This window comes from Arthrobotrys flagrans (genome assembly GCF_004000055.1).
Source record: "Arthrobotrys flagrans strain CBS H-5679 chromosome Unknown unitig_0, whole genome shotgun sequence".
In the NCBI taxonomy this organism is placed as follows: domain Eukaryota; kingdom Fungi; phylum Ascomycota; class Orbiliomycetes; order Orbiliales; family Orbiliaceae; genus Arthrobotrys; species Arthrobotrys flagrans.
The window spans coordinates 3,687,183-3,705,902 of record NW_027137550.1 but is presented as its reverse complement, the minus strand read 5'-3'; the positions used below and the strand labels follow the sequence as shown (position 1 = coordinate 3,705,902).

At 45.2% G+C, this 18,720-nt stretch overlaps 2 protein-coding genes across 3 annotated transcripts; both read right to left on the bottom strand.

Moving 5' to 3' along the window:
- Nucleotides 1-3,084: 3,084 nt before the first annotated feature.
- On the bottom strand, nt 3,085-5,069 carry DFL_004128 (uncharacterized protein; the record flags this gene model as incomplete). Of its 2 annotated transcripts, none has more annotated exons than XM_067633169.1 (5): nt 3,085-3,488; nt 3,548-3,826; nt 3,899-4,473; nt 4,546-4,681; nt 4,841-5,069. In XM_067633169.1, the coding sequence occupies 5 exons, from the start codon at nt 5,067-5,069 to the stop codon at nt 3,085-3,087; spliced, it is 1,623 nt and encodes a 540-aa protein (XP_067491365.1). The 2 variants fall into 2 exon arrangements, with proteins under 2 accessions (XP_067491365.1, XP_067491366.1); XM_067633170.1 differs by having other exon boundaries at nt 4,546-4,648.
- An 11,010-nt stretch (nt 5,070-16,079) lies between these two features.
- DFL_004127 (uncharacterized protein) lies at nt 16,080-17,611 on the bottom strand (the record flags this gene model as incomplete). Its single annotated transcript, XM_067633168.1, has 2 exons — nt 16,080-17,407; nt 17,512-17,611. 2 exons carry the CDS (start codon nt 17,609-17,611, stop codon nt 16,080-16,082), a joined length of 1,428 nt encoding a protein of 475 aa, XP_067491364.1.
- Between the last annotated feature and the right edge of the window lie 1,109 nt (nt 17,612-18,720).

Sequence of the window (18,720 nt, the reverse complement as noted above, 5' to 3'; positions counted from 1 at the left end):
TAAGCTGTCGGATGAATGGAACGGCTCGGAGCGCTTGGAGCATTTGTCAATTGAGGTCTTGGTTTTATAATTTAGTCCGTTTTTTAGGGTAACAATGCAAATCAACAAGAATTTATATACCCATTGAGGAATTGTGATCCGGAGAAACTCCCGGGAAACAAAAGGCAGTAAACCAAGCAACTAGTAGTTAGCTGGACAGAGGTACCATTTTGTTCACTATCGACTCTGATACCATGGATTCCTTCGAGTTCTCTTTCAACCGTGAAGCCTTAACCAACGTCCGCCCAAGGATACAGTAATGACAAAAGTTGGAAGATGTTTTGAATTCCCACGATTCCGCGTTGCACGTTGCAAGTTGTCCGACAAAGACGGCAGCTATCTCTTGGAAGCTTCGAGACTGGTCCTGGCATCTCCTCGGGCTAGGCCCACCTCCTCCAATCCAGGGCGATGTATTCCTCAGACGCCCGGCCGAGTCGACCATGGTATCGAGCAAACGCACAGGCCCTTCTGACGCAGCCTGAGTACTACCGAACCCCCTCTCTGCTACCTATCTCAAATACATGTCATGTAATGTACGCTTTCTGCACGCTGCACCATGCATTCATTCTCATGCAGTCGACACAAGGTCCATTCTTCCCAGATTTCTTACGTAAACTAGCCTCTCACAAAAGCGATATCAGATATTTCCCCCCCAAACCCAACAAAGGACTGAAGGGAAAGGGAAGGGGACCTTGTTCTATGACCTCGTCGGCCGGGGGTGGGACATGCAACTTCTCGCCCATTCCTTTCCCGCCACACCTACATATCCCTCCACGTTTTTCGCACGTGCGAAAAAAAACAAGAAGATGTGGGAGGGGGTGTGAAAAGAAGGATAAAACAAAAAAATGTTAATATTAGAAGCCGTGCTAAAATCTGCGGGTCCCAAGATTCCTGTCACCGGTTTCCCCACGAATCGAATCTATTTTCTAAGTTTGCCTTGACCTAGATGCGAAAATACCAAGCTTAGATTTTATTTTCGCCTTGAATTTCCCCTGCTCCTTGACCATTTATCATCGAATGGAGAAGTTGCATCCATGGTGTTTAGTTTGCAGCTGGACTTTTGAACAATTTGCAGGATGATGCATATTTTAGGCTCTTGGAACTAAACAAGCAACCGACAGTGGTAGCAAGCAGTGGAGCAGCAGCATCATCCACCTCACTATTTCATTCCCCGGGATTAGTGGTGCGCAAGACCTGTTACCGTTCGGCAACTTTGATAATAAATCGAATTACTTTAATTGAAGTATTACATGATATTCTAATCGAGAGTGCGGGCGGGAACAAGAAGGTTACAGATTAACACTTCCCTCGGCTAACCGCTTCGCCTCATGGAGATTGGCATCCTTTTTTTTGTCAATTTCGCTTTTCAAATTCTCGTTAATGAGCCGACGGATGGTGGCTTGCATACTCGAGACGTTGGATCCACAGAAACACAAGTAAACCTCGAAATAGAGGTGTCCTGTGTAAAAGGACACACGCTCAATTAGCGGAAGTGTAGAAAGGGAAAAAGCGGGATATGGGAGGTCTTAATCATATTTTATTTTTTTGCGTATCAGCCAAACCCGAGGCTGCCGTCCGGGTACGTATAGATTAAACCGAAAGTATATGAGACAGTACGATTTCAGATATTTTGATATTTCGTTTTGTTGGGTAGCCAAAAGTAGCCATCCAGGGTTTTCTTAGTCGAGCGGTACCTCTGGTCTTACTGCGGACGTGATGTTCGGAGTGCATTGAAGGTGCGTGCACTATTACTTTATCCTGATCAATGGCTAAAGCAAGTTAAGCCACACCAGTGCTGTATCTTGACAAAATAAATAAATAAAAATAACATCACCAATTGCAAAAGAATGGAGGAAAGCCGCCAAACCAAGCACTTCGGAGCTAAGATGTACGTCTGTAGGCGGTATTCTCGTTCCGGCGGGTCTAACTAGACTTTATCCTTCCAAACCCCTCAAGCATCAACGAACGGGAAAAAAGTTGGGAGTACAAGGGGACACAAGGTGAAGAGAAGGAAGAAGAAAAGCACCATGACTGCAAAGTCGGACCGGTTGGGTCTAGAATCTTTTGTGTGAAAATGTATGGTTACAGTTACGTTACTCAGAAAACAAGAGGGCGAGGGAAGGAATGGGAAGCTTGATGGTTTGCGGCCATGGCAGAGGCAAATGGTCTCTCTCAGTCCCTTGCATTCCAAGAGGAATCGATCCCATGTTCGAACCTTGACGCTAGAGCACGCCTTGTCTCTACCTCGCTCGTTCCATCGGTTCGTGGACATCTCATAGGCTCCTATGAAAGTCAAAGTTCGAGTAACGTTGGACATTGTACCCTTTCATGTGAAGCGAGGGGTCAACTATAAATTTTGCGTGAAGTATCAAGAGGTCTCAAGCGAACCAAGTCTCGTCAAACTTGGGCAGCATGCTGGCCCAAAATAAATGTCAAGTTACAGGATTGTGACTGGTGATGAGGGTCCCTCCAAGCGGGGTCGCGATGGTTTTTTTTTTCAGCTCCAAATATAGGACAGTGGGACTGCTTGAGGCGTCCCAAGAAAGAATTGAAAGTAAATACTCCTAGACAGGAAGCATTACATGCATCAACATGTCTCCAGATGCACGTGGCGAAGAAGTGTTACAGAATGACAATGAGATTTCGAATATCTGGGTTTACAGTATATAGATATCTTGGTTTTCCTCCAACCAGTGAGCATCTATTAAGGAGCTCAACAGAAATGGCGAAAACTATGCCATAATTAAAGAATAAAAGCAATAAAGGAAAGCTGTACACGAAAAATGAAAAACCAGGTATCATTGAATTTTTAGTGTTCTCCCTGACTCCGATATTAAGAACCCAAGAAAAGAAAAGGCCCCAGCAAGGAAACAACAAATGAAAAATAGTGAGACGTCGGTCCTCGAAAACTATGAATAAAAACCCAACCGGTGTGAACCTCCCGAAACCAGCCCACCAAAAGGAAAATAATAATATAGAAAAGGACTTGAAGCAGCAACAAACAAACAAAGGAAAGAGTAGATGTAGCTTAAAGGCAAGCTGTAGCTAGTAGTTTGATCTTTCGATACCTTGCATCTGATTCCCATCCACATTATTCACAGGACGCGGCTGTTGGTTTTGGTAGTTTTGATGCTGTTGATGGCTATTTCCATTGTAGTGACCATTCGGAAGGCTGTTCTGGTGGTGACCGTTCTGGGTGGGATAGGTGTCGCCATTGCCATTACTAGACTGAACCTGGGGTGGATGTTGAGAATGAGAGGGATGGGGATGTGAAGAATAGTGGCTTTCATTTGAAGATGACCTTTGCCTCAGTTCGTTCCTCAATCTCTCGAGTTCTCGGTTGAGATCGTTGTTTCGATTCGCAAGGTTCTGGTTCTCAGTAATGAGGTCATGGTTAGTCTGAGATAGGTTCGATTGGTTCTGACGCATCTGGCCCAGGTATTCAATGGCTGCACAATAAATAGTTAGCTGGAGACGATAATGACATAGAATATGAACATGGGCTTACATTTAGTTAGAACTTCCCATTTGCTACTCTTGCCTCCACGGTCTTGGGGTAGTGCATCCCTAAGTTCATCGAACAACTCCTTCATTTCCTTTCTCCTCTTTCGCTCGGCGAGTTTGTGGCTTATACGCAATTCTGGTGTGCGAGAGTATGGAGTGGCAGGGGATGGAGAGCCAATGCTCGACGGACCACGCTGCAAAGAGTGATGGTGAATCTCTTGGTACGAAGGTTGCCCGTAACTAGGGTGGCCATGGTGCGAACTAGCTGTGGTGGAAGTAGATGCTTGAGAGTAAAGAGAAGTCTGTGAGTGTTGCGGCGCAGACGTATGATCTTGGTGATACGCGTAAGGCCTACCAGCTTGTCCCGGACCACCAACTTGGCTACTTGTACCCTGTCCATTATTAAGACCTTCACGGCTGTTGGGCGCGGTAGGCCCAGCAGCGTCGGGATCCGGGAAAGCGTACGGGAAACCTTTAGTTGGAGAAGGAGCGTTTGGATGTGGGTATGGGTATCTAGAAGATCCAATAATCGGTGGTGCTACTCGGGCACCAGGTCGTTCAGGATTTTGAGCATGAGAGGTTGGTGCCAGTCCGTTATTCCAAGAACCAAAGCTGCTACGGGGACCACTTCCTGCACTACTAACACTAGGTGTCGGGTAATGTCCATTCGGGCTGATTGGTGTATAAGAATGATTTCCACTCTCCAATATGGAAGGAGCGGGAGAGCCTTGGTTAAAACCACCACTTCTTTCCCTTTGGAGTTGACTAACAAGAGACACTTGACTAGCTGCTGGAGTCCCATGATTGCTATTCAGAGCTAGAGAGCCTAGTCGCGTATCAAAACTTGATCGTCGAGAATTCGTCGGCGAGTTATCAACTCCATAGGGACTGGTGAGAACATTTGGAGCAGGCCGTGTGGATGAGTGGAGACTATGAGTAGAGTTAGAAATATGCGACGATTTAATAGTAGTGTAAGTGGTAATAGAATAATAGGTGGCATACGGTGGATTAAGAGAGTCCCGCTGCGAATCAGGGTTGAGGATTGAGCCTCGGCTGGCAGCGTGGTTCTGGTTCTGGTTCTGGTTGTTCTGGTCCTGTGTCATAGCTGTAATGTTCATTGGCGAAGAGAATGAAGAGTCTACGAATTAGTGAGATGGCTCGCATTAACACAGGCACCCGATGAGGCTATTACATGTCTTGGAAGCAGAAGCAGAAACAGAAGGAGATGAATCTGGAGATAGCCTAGAGGGATGTGGGAGAGAAAGAGGGGAGGAAAAGAGAAAGAACAAAGACATACGATTGCTGGCTGTTGTCATGGACCAATTTCCCGAGTCTCGGGTGTCAGTCTTGACTGAAGACTGAGACGGTGAGTGACCTGAAGAAGCCGGTGATGGGACTGGGGGCACCGAGCTGGTCAGGTTTGATATAGACGGCAGAGTCTGTCTTTCGACTACCATCGGTGAGCCACTTCCATCGCCATTGGTGCTCCCGGTACCCTCACGTTCCCATTGACCGCCGCCACTCATATTTCAAATATGATTGATATGAAGATTGCGAGAAGGTTGGACGACTACGACGACGACGACGACGACGACAATGTCCAGGCGCAACACGCTGACACTCAAACGTCAGCCCGGGGGGGGGAAAGACAAAAAAGAAAGAATTGGATTTAAAAATGGCGTCGGAATTCGAATCGAATGCGGTCCAGTTCCAGGTCAGATCGAACAGATAGTAATGAAGAAGAAGCGGCGGCAATGCTAAACGGGGACCTGTCTATCTAAGTATGTTTGTATGTATGTAAATGTACCCTATTTCTTTTGCCTGGAACAAAAAAAGAGCGAGGAGAATTCGAATTGATGAATGGATGGATGACTGAGTAAATGAATGGCTTTGTTTTTTTTGGCGGCCTTTTCTCTGCAGCGAAGGATAGGCAGGACGATTTGGTCGAGCCTTTTTAGGAGGGCCGCTTGAGGAATGTGGGTGCAAAGCTTGGTTGGTTGGCCGGGCGGGCGAGGAAAACTCGTGGGAAAAAACGTGTCCGATCAACCTTCTTTTTTCTCTTCTCTTCCCTTGCAATGGGCCTTTCGCTAAGGCTGCCAGACGTGGGCGTGGCGGGTGCAGGTGCGTCGAAAGTCAAAGTCAAAAGGGAAGAAAGGTCAAGTAGTTCTTCGGAGGGGAGGATGAGGAAATTAAGTATTAAACTATGGGACGAACTGGGCTTGCTCTTTCGTCGGAGGCTGCGGTTCCTGTCAAAATAGTTTTCCTCGGCTTGGAAGGAACTGCCAGGCGATGTTCGTCAAAGAGAGGGGGAAACTTCAAGGTAGAAGTACTCTGTACTCTGGACGCCGGGAATGGAAGTTCAATGATCGGGATCAGGAGAATATGTAATGTAGGTGCTGGGTTCCACTTTGCACGATTTTCCCACGAGGGCTGCCACACTCCGTCTGTTATGTACACTTATGTATGCACTGTTGGTTGGGATGATATGTATGCTAGGGGGAGGGATGGTCCTGCAAGTCCTGGAGCCTCGGTGGAGTCCCCGCAACCTGTTCCGTGTTCAGGTTGAAAACTCTTTTTGAGGAAAGAAAGTTGTGACCCCTTCTTTTGAGGAAGTGGCCGAGCTGGAGATTGTCGGGGAGGAGGTTTAACTTCAAGGTCAAAAAGAAGAGAAGTAGAATCTGTCAGCCTGTCACTGAGTGTCGATATGATTTGCCCCGGTTCTTGTCTTCGAAGTCTCTTTCTTTCCTCTGGGCTTGTGAAGAAGGCTTCTCGGATGCCCCGATCTACTATTTATCATGAACACCCAACTTTCCTGTAATAATCTGTACCTGAGTCGAGAGCCTAGCCTGCGCTAGGTGGAGCCCACCCCAAACGTCAATCACACTGCCAGAACCGTTTTTGGGACTGGTCTGAATTCGCCTAAAAAAGGGATGCTGGGTTTTGAACAGTGCATGAAAAAGCAAAGAAAAACAAGGGCGACCAGGTGCAGCGAGTTGTTTTTTGCCGGGGTTATCTCATGGGACGGATGCTGAAGCAAAAGTGCCAAAGGCTAAGCTTGGGGGTTTCAATGGGGAAAGTAATATTCAGGGAGGAGCACCCGGGCTTGAAAGGAGAGATAAGCCTTTTAAACAAGTCCGATGAAGTTTGAAGTTTCAACAGACAGAGAATGGGAAAAGTCTCGAGAAAGGCAAGAGGGAGCCGCTACATATAAAAAGCAAGACCAGGCGTAGTACTAACTAGTCTCGAGTCTCTGAGGTTAGAATAACTCAAAAGTTAAGTCTTTGCCCGGCCGACAACTTTAATATATGATGATAACTTTCGTGCGACCCGGATGCCAAATGGGTAATTAGGCACTGATGATGGCTTTTTTTTTGTAAAATGAAAATGGAAAGGCATGACGGAAATGTTTTCGCAATGGGGAAAAGGTACACCAGGTTCGGTCTCGAGCCTCGTTCTTCAAAATAGATTTTGAAACGATGAACACGAGTCGTATAACGTCTGTGCGGGTACGGAAAAGTCTGAATGGGCGGTATTTGGGTAATATAAAGACGTAGGCCACATATTCTCGAGGGAGCGATGTCGACGGACCTCAGTTTTGGAGTGAAAGTGGCTGATGCAGCGTTTCAACAGCCTGAGGCAGCGCTGCAGCCCGGACGACCTCCATGTTCATTTTAGAGGACTGAGCAACCATTAACCCGTCACCTGCAAAACGAACGTCAGTGAAAGAAACAAAAATAAAATAACAAAATGTCGGCGAATTATCACCCAATAGCAAGCGGCCCGTACCAATTTGATATTAAACTGAATTTTGCAATTTTGGAGGGACAACGTTGACACAGAATGCAACTTTCACACACTCTTTCTCGAATAATATGGTATCTGTAATATCTGCGCACCAATGAGGACACGCCCTCCGTATTCCATGGTTCTACACAGAAGTCCTTGGCTTTGCAGACAGGGTTTATCCCACCCGAAGTCTAGCTTCTACTGCGTATGCAGATGGCCTTGATTCTTCCGCAAAAGAAAATGTCGGTGCATTGACTTTCCTACCCCTAGCTCCCAAGTTCAGAGGCGAACGGATGATATGCCCTGAACAAACCGTTCTTTGCACAACTCTACGAGCGGTCAACTGGAGCTTTAAAATCGAAGAAAAAAGAAATTTTCCAAACGGAAAGTATGCAAAAAATTTCGCGAAATAATCAGGACAGCAATATTCCGAAGCAGCGAAGCCAATTTCGGATAGATGGTGTGTTAAGAAGCAAAATTCGTCCCTCTAGGCCAGATTCTAGTGCAAATACCTTTTCAGAAAGAAAAAAAAAAAAGAGAAAAAAAAAAAGAGTTTCACTTACAGGTAGTAGTCTTTGTAAACCGTCGAGATCCCGTGCTATCAAAGTACCTATCACTTAGTAGCGTAGTCGCAAACAAATTCCGTGTTAAGGGTTATCACGATTGATTTTAGTCTTTAAGAGGTAGCCTTGGATATGTATCGATGCAACGCACTGTATCAACCGGTCAATGCAAGGTCCTAGGTCCAGAATTCTATTGACGTCCCCATGGAGGATAGTTGCTTACCACGGGTAGTGCGAATAACAATTTCTAGTATAGTCGCCTGAGACAAGGGAAGGATGCGTCTATTAGGGAACAGTCTCCTCCTGCTCAATCATTAAATCAGCCCATGAAGGAAATACCATGGTTTTTCAACAGTGGATCCTAGCTATCAACGTGTGAAACGTTGGACGGAGTCCTGCTAACAAGAGGCAAATCCGAACACCAGTATCATACTTATGGAGGAATACGGGCTTATATCCGGATTTACTACTTCTTCCTACCAGGAAATAAAGGCAAAATGCTAACGGGCTACTTACTGTGTCAGATGATTTCGGATTATGGCGTACTTTCGATCTCATCCCTTGCAGGATCCATAAATTCGTCAAACTTATAGCGGCATAAATCCGACGGTGTCTGTTGGTACCCGTTATACCTGTGGTAGCATGTAGTATCATTAGCCTTATGAATCCAGATGGGGCACACGTTGAACCACCAAAGAATTGAAAGAGATATATCATGATATGATTGAGGGGTAAAGCATACTGTTAAAAGTAGTTTGACTTATTACGTTGTAAACCGATTTCCAAGAATCCAACTATGTATGGCGGAGTAGGCGATCTACAATTAAGCTATAGATAGAAACATTCGAGCATCGAGCAATTGCAACAGATCTATAGTGAATACTTAAGTATTTATAGATGTACACAAAAAGTGGTAAGATATATGTAACTTCTAAGGGGTTTTGAATATCTACGAATATGATTAATGTATGGGCTACGTATCATATAGTACTAGCATCGCGGCGGCCAGACCTATGTATATATGCTAAATTCTGATATTCCTACAACTGCAATCAATAGTACCAATTTACAATCTAACATCTTAGGGTCGGTCCTTGGAATAAATTTGGTCTATGTCTGATTATTTTCTCTTACTCTATGTATTTCCCGAGTCTCTTAAGCTCTTTACTCAATCCAGTAGTTGATATCGCGATCCGCTAGAGTTCAGCGTAGTTTATCATGATCGAAGCGCAGCCGTGCATCATGTGTATTTCTTAAAACGATAGTATGCCATCCCGAGACGCCGTTGGAACCAACAGTTGTGGTAAATAACGTCGACGTCATCCCTTCTCGAACATGCATTATCCGTCTTTAAATGGCGGTACACACAACGCAAAAATCTACACAGAATGCAACACTCCGAGCTTTGTTTCAAACTGGATCCTCATGATCACCACACCATCACCACACCATCACTGCAGCACCACGATCTCATGTGGGGTCAGCCCTCCTCATCTGCGTTGCCGTATTTGTACATGTATCATTGTTATGCAAATGCTCATTCGAGTAAGTGAATTGTATAATCTATATACAGCCAGTTTAAGTAGGCAACTATTCGAACTATCTCATCGCTGTTCAAGGAGTAGCTTGAAATTAGCATTATAAAGCTAGGATAGCGAAAATACTACTAACTGAAAGTTAATGATATATGCCCTAATATATATAAGCTGTCAAGTAAAAAATATATTGATATATAATGCTTGTGACTGCTTGATAATTAGTTAACACGGGAGCGCTGTAGCATCGATTCGATTCTAGATATCTGACTGGTTGGTATATTATGAGTTTCCCTTAATTTTGGTACGGTCAGGCTTGCGCATTCTTTACCCATTTGCATGCGCGTGCAGTATGGCCTTACGACTTCGACGTGGGCCGAACAACCGATACTTGTGGCATTAGTATGTTGTTACCTCATAGGTTATTCGTTGACGGAATTAACCGTGGTTGATGCATTTTGCATACCATGGATACCGGATAGAGGTATTTCTTCCTTGAAAACTTGTACGTGAAATGGGAACCTTGACTTTGCACCGCGGCGTCTATAATAGCGCATCTGCAAAAGTCAATCATACATACATAGGATGAGATGAGGCAGATTCGAAAATATCCTCATATGCTTGGCACGGAGCAAACGTCTAATATTAGACACGAGCTGATACAATTATTCGTGAACAGGAATTCTGAATTTAGGCGGATTTCTTTTTAGATCTTAAGATGCATCGTCAGTTTAACATGCAGGAGCCCAGAACTTGTCTTGTTTGATATTTGGCATGGCCCAAGTTCCGGCTCTGGGGAGGAACGCTAGTGCCCCGAGCCCTGGGACCCTGGGCGAGCCATGTAGCTAGCGGAGGTACATTTATGTGCGTTTCGCCCCACATCACCAGCTGATTGACCGCAAGAAACAGAGAACCTGACTACCGAGTGGCGAATAGAGGTCATGAGGCAAAAAGGCTCTCGGCCTTTTCTGCTACATAGATGCTCCTGCTTTACCAAACGAGCAGCCGTCAGCATAAAAGCCACGTGCGAAACGTTTTTTCAGATGCAGTCGGCGGGCTGAACCGAAAGGCACGAGAATCGGGGCAACCGACAGCTGAGCTGATGGCAAGCCGCAAGCCACAAGTTTGAGTGCATACACCAAATATTGGGAAACTTATGAAGCTTATGCGAGGGCGTTTGGCTAGCCAGTTCATGGCGTTGAGCTAGGAACCGCCATTACGCCAAAGGATACGTTGTAACTTCAAGTTGACTGTCAAGTGTGTTTCAATAGAATCGAAAAGCGAATTTTGACATTTAACCTCCCCTTGCGCTCCCTGGGTTGCTTTCAGCTTCGTGAGGGCGTCATCCAAAGAAAAATATTTTAAAAATACTAAATGAACAGCAAGAAATTCCTTGCCAGTATCTATGCAGGATGTTCCTTCCAGAAGTTTCAAGTCCTTCTATTCAGCCCAGGGTCCTTCTCATTTGGGAGGTCACAGATTTCGGTCGAAGATCCTGTTCTTCAAGAGATTTCCTTGCAGTTTTGAGGACTGTGAACCTGAAACCGGCTCGTCGGGAAAATGTAGGGCTTAACCAAATGAGGGAAAGCTCCACCCATTTCCCTGATGAGAGGCTAGCTCTTTTCCGCAACGACGACGCCATGCAACAACTCACCCATGACAGTTTCTATGCCGGTAAAATATCCAGAGCCCAGTCTTGTCCCGCTTCAATTTGGGTCTGGGTTATCGTCATCATTATCTTCACAGGTTGCACACACCGAAGGACAGCGATGGCATGTATCGTGGCACCCTCTGCTTGGCCTTCTAGAATGTTTCGAGTTGAACCTGGAATTGTCAATGATGTTTATCCCTCATGCAAGGGGAAATTTATCGACATAGGTCTCAACACAGGTCGACATCGCATGCATGTTTGAGGTCCTGGGTACCAGCGAACCACTGCGGTCATTTTGACTTTTTTGTAATTTTCTCACCGTTACCCCTCCTCACGCCGGAAAATTTGTAACCGCATGTGCATGTGGAGCAATTCAATTGATCGAAAAAAATTTGTCTCGACCAAGCACCAAAATTTGGTTCCTGCCAAGACAGCAAGTTAGTCAAGGATCCCTTCGTCAGTCAGATAATATATGAACTGTAACCTAATCTCTTTCGAGTGGCCTTGGTGTTATCACAAGCTCCCTGACAGATAGATTAGTCAAACCTTTGATACGGAATATAATTCTCCACACACGACAACGGTTAACTTTCAGATGCAAAAGACGGCTTGAAGACTGGAATCGGAATTCAATTGTGGGTACAAATCAAGCCACAAAGTACACTACTCTGCCGTCCAGATAAAACATGCGCATGCGCATGCGGCCCATAAACCCGTCCGGCATACATCCATCCATCCTATTTAGCCCCATAGTTGCCGAACCGAAGTTTTCTGTGAAAAAGGCGATGGGGCGGCAAAGGGGGCGCCTCTGGCTAATATTATAATTCGTGGGTGCTTTCTACCGCGGTATATTTAAGGAACAAATGCAAGGGAGAGCTCGAGAGCGGGGAAGGGCTAAAGTTACACTGGAGTTAATGTGAGGGACAGATATCCCGGACATGGTTGGAGGCATCACAAAGACCTTCATGGATATAACATGCACACCACCCCTCCACGTAATTGAACTTGGGAAGATTAGAAATTAATTGAATTTTAGCACATCCGCGCTTGTTGGAGCGCACCTGCCCAGTCTAAGTGAAGCGATTGTGAATGATATTAATATTGAATGGTAATTTCATGACAATATTCAGTCGGTCTTGCATGACTAGCGTCTAGAAGTCACTTTGCTCCGAGCGTAAACTCAATGGCATGTTACGGAGGATATTTTCGCAATTCAAAGCTCGAATCCTTAGAGCCGCGGTTTCATTTTAAGCTTTTGAGCTATAGTCAGTCTAAATTTTACCTAATCCGGGCAAAGAGTGTCGATCACTCCTTCGACAACCATGAGACACACAACACGGTTCCACAAGAAAATCCAACAAAGAGATGTGTTCCCTTAATTGCTTACTGCCATATTGAGCACTGTGCTCAGCCTCAACACTAGACAGCCTGGCCGAGACTGTACTGTGCTCGCGCTCGACCCCCCGAAGATGGAGTCATATATATATAGCTGAACAGATGGGATATGCGGACGATGATATGGGTAGATTAACTTGCGCTACGTATTAATCTAGACGACCCCGATCGATCTCAGAACCACATTTTCGATGTTTGCTACATTCATCTCCAAAAGAGTCTCGTGTGTGTCTTAAAATTTTACCATATGGTAGTTTTTACCTATGGAAACCGTATTAATGATCCCGTTGGTCACGTCTACATAGCTATAGTTAAACAATACCGATTAATTAATCGGTTGCGTGAGCGTATACGTACTATGTGGATTACGAGTATGCTAATACGATGTCGGAGCTACGAAGCCAAAAGGGATAGCCAAGCCTAGGATAATCATAATATATTGGCCATATCTACAAACTAGTGTAGATGCATAGGTTGAGAGATGATGCGGCGGCTTCGGTGAGGGTGACTAAGCTCCAGTACTTAGGCCTCGATCTATCCTCTATCGGGAAGAGAGTATGAAAGCCACCTGCAACAAGAGCGACTATGATAGAGAGAATGTGATTTAAAAACGAGGAACAATAGTATTGGACTTTATAGCCCAATAATATCGGTTTGGGAGATAATTACCACCGTGTTTAGCAGTAGTCTTCAGCAGCGCCAAGCAAAATCGCATCCCCCTTACGCTGATATCTTCAGTACATTTTAGCTTTGTAGGTTGCATTAATTCAACATAGTCCGTTCGTATTTCGATCCTATCAAGATCTTAAAATACATCTACGAAAGATTGCGAAGCAATACTTGAGTCTTGAAAACTGTGAATATTAATCAGACCCACAGCTTGTCAGCGCTTAAGCGTTGTGTTTTGTCAACATGCATATATACGTGCGAACGGGACTATATGGACTTCGAGGTTACTATATAGTAAGTGGGGCTTCAACCCACTGGTAAAGCCGTGATAAATGCTTATTCGCCCCCTAGTTTCTCATTCTATTATATTTCCAACTTGAATTTGAAACTTCGGTGCATATATATCGACCTTCGCGATGGAGTGGTTTCGACCTGGCAAGATAGTATTTTCCAACATAACAACACCGAACCGCCGGCTCAAGATAGAGATTTATTTTCACTACTGCCGCTGAAGGGCCGAACTGCGGTTGTCACAGGGGCTGCGAAGGGTATGTAGAACATTGTAACCTTCAGGCCTCCAGCTTATGATTCTTATCGTTGAGGTGCCGACTTCTAACCAAATTCTTGTATATACGTAGGCATTGGATATGCCGTCGTGGAAGCATTCGCAGAGGCTGGTGCTAACGTGGCATTATGGTATAATTCAAATGAAGAGGCTATAGAGAAAGCAGCAAAGGTCTCAAAAGCCTGTGTCATATGTAAGTATAATATGAATCATTTTTACCATCGTTTTTACTGATATCGAAAAAAATGCAAGGCATATAAGGTAGATGTCACAGACGAAGCTGCTCTAAAGGGGGCTTATGTCTATCTTGCTAGCGATGCATCGAGTTTCGCGACAGGAACCGAAATAGTTCTGGATGGAGGAGTAAGTAGATCTAGATATATCGCCTTAACCTTTTCCTTAGGACTTCTCTAACAAGATGTTGCTATAATTATAGTACACGAGTATATAGCTCGTAACATAGTTTAAAGGGTTTGGGGGTTGTAGGTTGACGGAACCGGGTCTAGAGCGTAATATACAGCTGCTGTTAACTTCGATAGTGAGATGTTTTTATAGAGCAATCCTTTAAGCGCATGCGGATTCGGAAATCCTGAATCCACGAACGTAGCTGAAACTGTGACCAGAGAGGCCAATATAACCCATTGAAATCCGTGATCCAAGTGAGTTACAGCTAGAGAGTAGTCAATTGTGATCTTAGTAAAACCTCTAAAATGCACCGTTGAGGTACAATATTACGGGAACATCCATATAAACTATGATAAAAGGCCGTAGTTAGTGTGTATACCGACTACTTAAAGGATTAAGCTGGTATTCGCGCCGGTGAAGCTGTATAGCCAGAGATCTTGGATCCATGGAGGCAGTTGTCGGGAAGATATCTTCTGCCATATTTGTAACACGAGAGTCGAAGTTTCAGGTATCGATCTATTAATCTATTCGGCCAAGCTGTTTATTCTTCTAATTCAAATACCGCCAACTCGGGCATAACGGCTCAATCATCGGTTCTCGAGATGTCTTACGCCTGCTTTCATTTCTAGGCCGATGGTGCTTTTCGAATCAAGCGCGAACTCTCGCTGACGAAATTAACGTTAAAAGCCAGCGCTAGCCAACCACGCCCGATCCACATGGTTTCCACTTGTAATTTATTTCAAGATTCAGCTGTAGTAGATATATTCTGGATTTCAAAGGACCGACTCAAAAAACCGAGAAAAGGATTAAAGGAGGAAGCTGATCAGGGAGCGCGGGTCACTTGCTCAAGAACAGGCTTTCCGGAGAGCTGGGGTTACACGCCCAGGAGACAACGCTGATACAGGACCAAAAACGATAGATGACTATCTGCTACAAAACCATCGTTCTGGCCAGATCTTTACCCATCAGCGGATAAGAACCCATACGAAACCCTGGGGATATCGCTGGAGAATCTTCAGGCAGATTATTGAAACGCACTCCAGCAGAATGCCGCTAATGGGAGCTCGGTTAATATATTGCTGCCGCAGCAACTGAGTGACCTAATCGGAGATCGCATGTTTGGGGGGTCGAGAGACAAACCCGACAATACACCGCCTTGGGAGTTCGAAAATAAGCCTCCAAATCCGTTTCCAGATTTTATCCAACGCTACGCCATTGATCGATCTCAATTGGAGGAGCCAAAAGTGTGGGCAAATGATCCGACCCAACACCCAACTTATCAGCCTCTAGTCGAACCTGGAAGAAAAATTGAGGTTGAACCAGAGGTAGAAGTGATAGGAGAGGATACCGTAGTACAGGGAGGTCTAGGAGGCCAGGCGCTGGCTGTCGGAGTCGCTGTCGGAGTTAATGCAGGTGGCCTATCGGATCCATCAGCATTAGAAGGAGGCTTCCATACCTGAGGATGATTATTTCCTAAATTTTAGGTTTCGTAGGCACTAAGAGAGAAGGTCTACTATAATTGACCTAGAGATATTAGCACACCGGACACAAATCGCACGGGGGATGAGAGTGTATTTAGATAGAATATTAAATCTATAGAAGTATAGAACTTAAACGTAGAGATAAAATATTAATAAAAATTAGCTGTGCAGATCTGGCGTAGGATCGTTATATCGATATCCGTAGGAGATGCTAGCTTTGAGATCTATATAATTAGTCCTATATTGCTGTGGGCACTACGCCAAAGAGGTATCTATCTAGACCTCTATTTCCAAGCTGTAACACCATAAGCATCAATACAATGCTTGAGCTGGCATTGAGGTTTTATTTAAATCTGACTATTGTAAGTCTTGCGCTAGAGAGAGAATTATATTGTTGCTAATATTATCCATTAAATAATCAATCAGACATCACTATATATGTGCTAACTATTCTCTGTAGGTGGATCGAATGGTCGTTCATCTAGATCACACACTGCCTTTCTCTACAGATCCAACGCTCGCACCGCTGGAAGGGGGAGCCGTCTTCCTCTTCCTGGTGAACAAGTAGAATACGAGACCTGCAAGGGCTACAACTGCCAAGGTAACCATAGCACCGATGACTCCAGCAACAGCATTCGACATACCGCTTCCACTTGAGTTGCTGCCATTGATTCCAATGGAGCCGGATGAAAGGCTTGGATCATAAGCAGCGCAGAAAGACTCCGTGCTCTTGCACAATCCGCACCATTCCTCAACAGTGGTAATGGCACGCTCACCGAGCTGGGCCGTGAATTCGGTCCAGGAAAGAGTTGTCTCTTGCTGTCCAAAGAGTGGGAAAGGAGTCAATGGAGCGCCAGCATCGGATCCATTGCGGAAGAGGAAGCGGACTTTGAGGTCATCAACACTGGATGGGAACTCAGTAACGTCCTTGTCGGTAAGGATTTCGAACGCCATGGTTGAAGCGTAATCCGGTAGTCCGAAGAAATTTGGAGAGACAGCCGTAAGTTCTGTAAGTCCGAAGAAGGCAAGGAATGTATCATAACTTCCTGCAAGAAGGGAGAACTTGAGTTTTCCCTTTCCGGTTACGGTTTGGTTCAACTGGTTCAGGATAGCACCTGCCAGGGTCTGAGCATGGATCGAACGAGCTGGCTGGGAGGCATTGAAGTTCAAACCGAACTCGGCGCTATCGGCTAATGTCCTAAGCTGGAAGAGCTCCTCGGCGGTAACATTCTCTGAAGCCGATGAGTTGTGGATTTGGGCGACATTGATGAGGTCGAAGATATCGTAGGCCCTAGCGTAGCTGAGTTTAGACTCAGTGTAGTCGTATACATCCTGGAGTTGCTCCCAAAATCCTTCGTAAAAGGATTTCGTGGAAGCTTCTCTTTCCATGAATTCCGCGCTCAATTCGAAGTCTCCAGAGACCTCGGTCACGGCAGGACATCCATCATCTCCCTTAATCCAAATAGTGTTTGGAGATTCACCATCGGTCGTATGAAGAACGACGTACTGGTATCCTTCCAACGGGTTGGTGTACTTGGTTCCATTGGTCAGAGTGTTTGTGGCAATTTGAGGGTCGAGTTGCTCGAGTGGTGGATAAAGACCCTGGAGAAATGCAGTAGCGGTGTTCGCCAGGACCTTCTGATCAGGCGCAGAGGCCCAGATCTGTGCAGGAACATATATATCCTCAGAGATTCCGAGGATCTGCTTCGACGAGTTCGAAGAGAGGTAGATTTCTCGATAGAGACCTCCAGTTTGGAAGTTCTGTTGGAAACCTAGGTTGGTCAATCCGTATCCAGGATAATGTTTCGAATTGCCTGAGTATTATGGTTGTTATATTAGTTTACTATATCGACACAGATATATGAAAACCGGTTTTGATTTATAAACGCTGGTCACTGATAGAAGGAGAGCCACTTACGGTCGCCATGACGAGTGAAGACTGTCAGGCCGAGAATAGTCTCCCCCAAAACGGGAAGAACCGAAGCGGTCAAGAAGACGAGAGATGTTTTAATGGCCATTGTCAATTTACTGCTTGATGGAATGGTTACAGGACATCAAACCTGGGCATTGGGTCGGAGGGGTATAGGCGAACATATATATTTGCTCCACGGTTCAAACGTTTATGCAAAGTTTTGCTCACAGACCTTCTCGATTCTAGAATTACAATTAGTCTTGTGGTTGCAGGGGCGGGCGAACCCGCTAGCTATCGACCGCCTCCGCTGCCTGTTGTGCCGTTGCTGTGCCAAGCTGGTGATACACCGGGGTTTTCTTTTGGAAGGAGCCTGTTGGTGAAAATTACCGGGCCCCACACTAGCGTGTGATTCCTGTTAGCCGACTGTTAGGCTTCTTGCATTTTTGTGACAAAGCGATTCCGGTGGAGCTCGACGGTTGCAATTCATGGAATCAGAATCGATCTTCTGCATGATATGCACGATAAGTTGTAGCTGGCGGCGCCTGCGAAAATATCGGTATTTGAGGCCCCACGGTTATAACTTAAGTAGGTATAATAGATATCGGCGAACCCGTTTAAATGTTTGATCATGAAACTTGATTCTCGCAAGATTTCTCCGAGGAGACTTGTCGAGACTTGGGGGCACCTCTCCTCATTTCACTGAGCGGTTGATAAGAAGGATCAGAAGATAAGATGCTATCTTCCCTTGTTTTTCGTGAAATATTGTATGTTATCTGGCCATATACATGGGTTTGAAGCTTGTCGATAAAGACCTGTCCTTGATGGTCTGTCAATGTTATAAACCTAGGGTTCCGAAGCCGGCAATGCAATATCAAAGTGGACCGATGGGGTTATTCGATTTTGAGATGGTGGTGACTTTACCGTATTCCAAATTCCGAATTGTGCTGTATTTCTTATTTGATATTGATCTTGTAGCGTGTAAGTTTGTATCCTTCGGTTTGAATCTTCATAACATTGCATGCGCATTAAATTCATGTCGAAAGATCGATATATCGTTATACTATGTGCCTCTGCATAACTACAGCTACTCGTAGCAAAGGATTTGGAGTGCACAGAGTGCAGAACCAAGTGTTGCGCTCAGACAATAGTCGTAGTATGCCGTATTCCAAATGCCATCTTTTGTGCTAGTTAGTCTCGAGTCCCATTCAATGGACT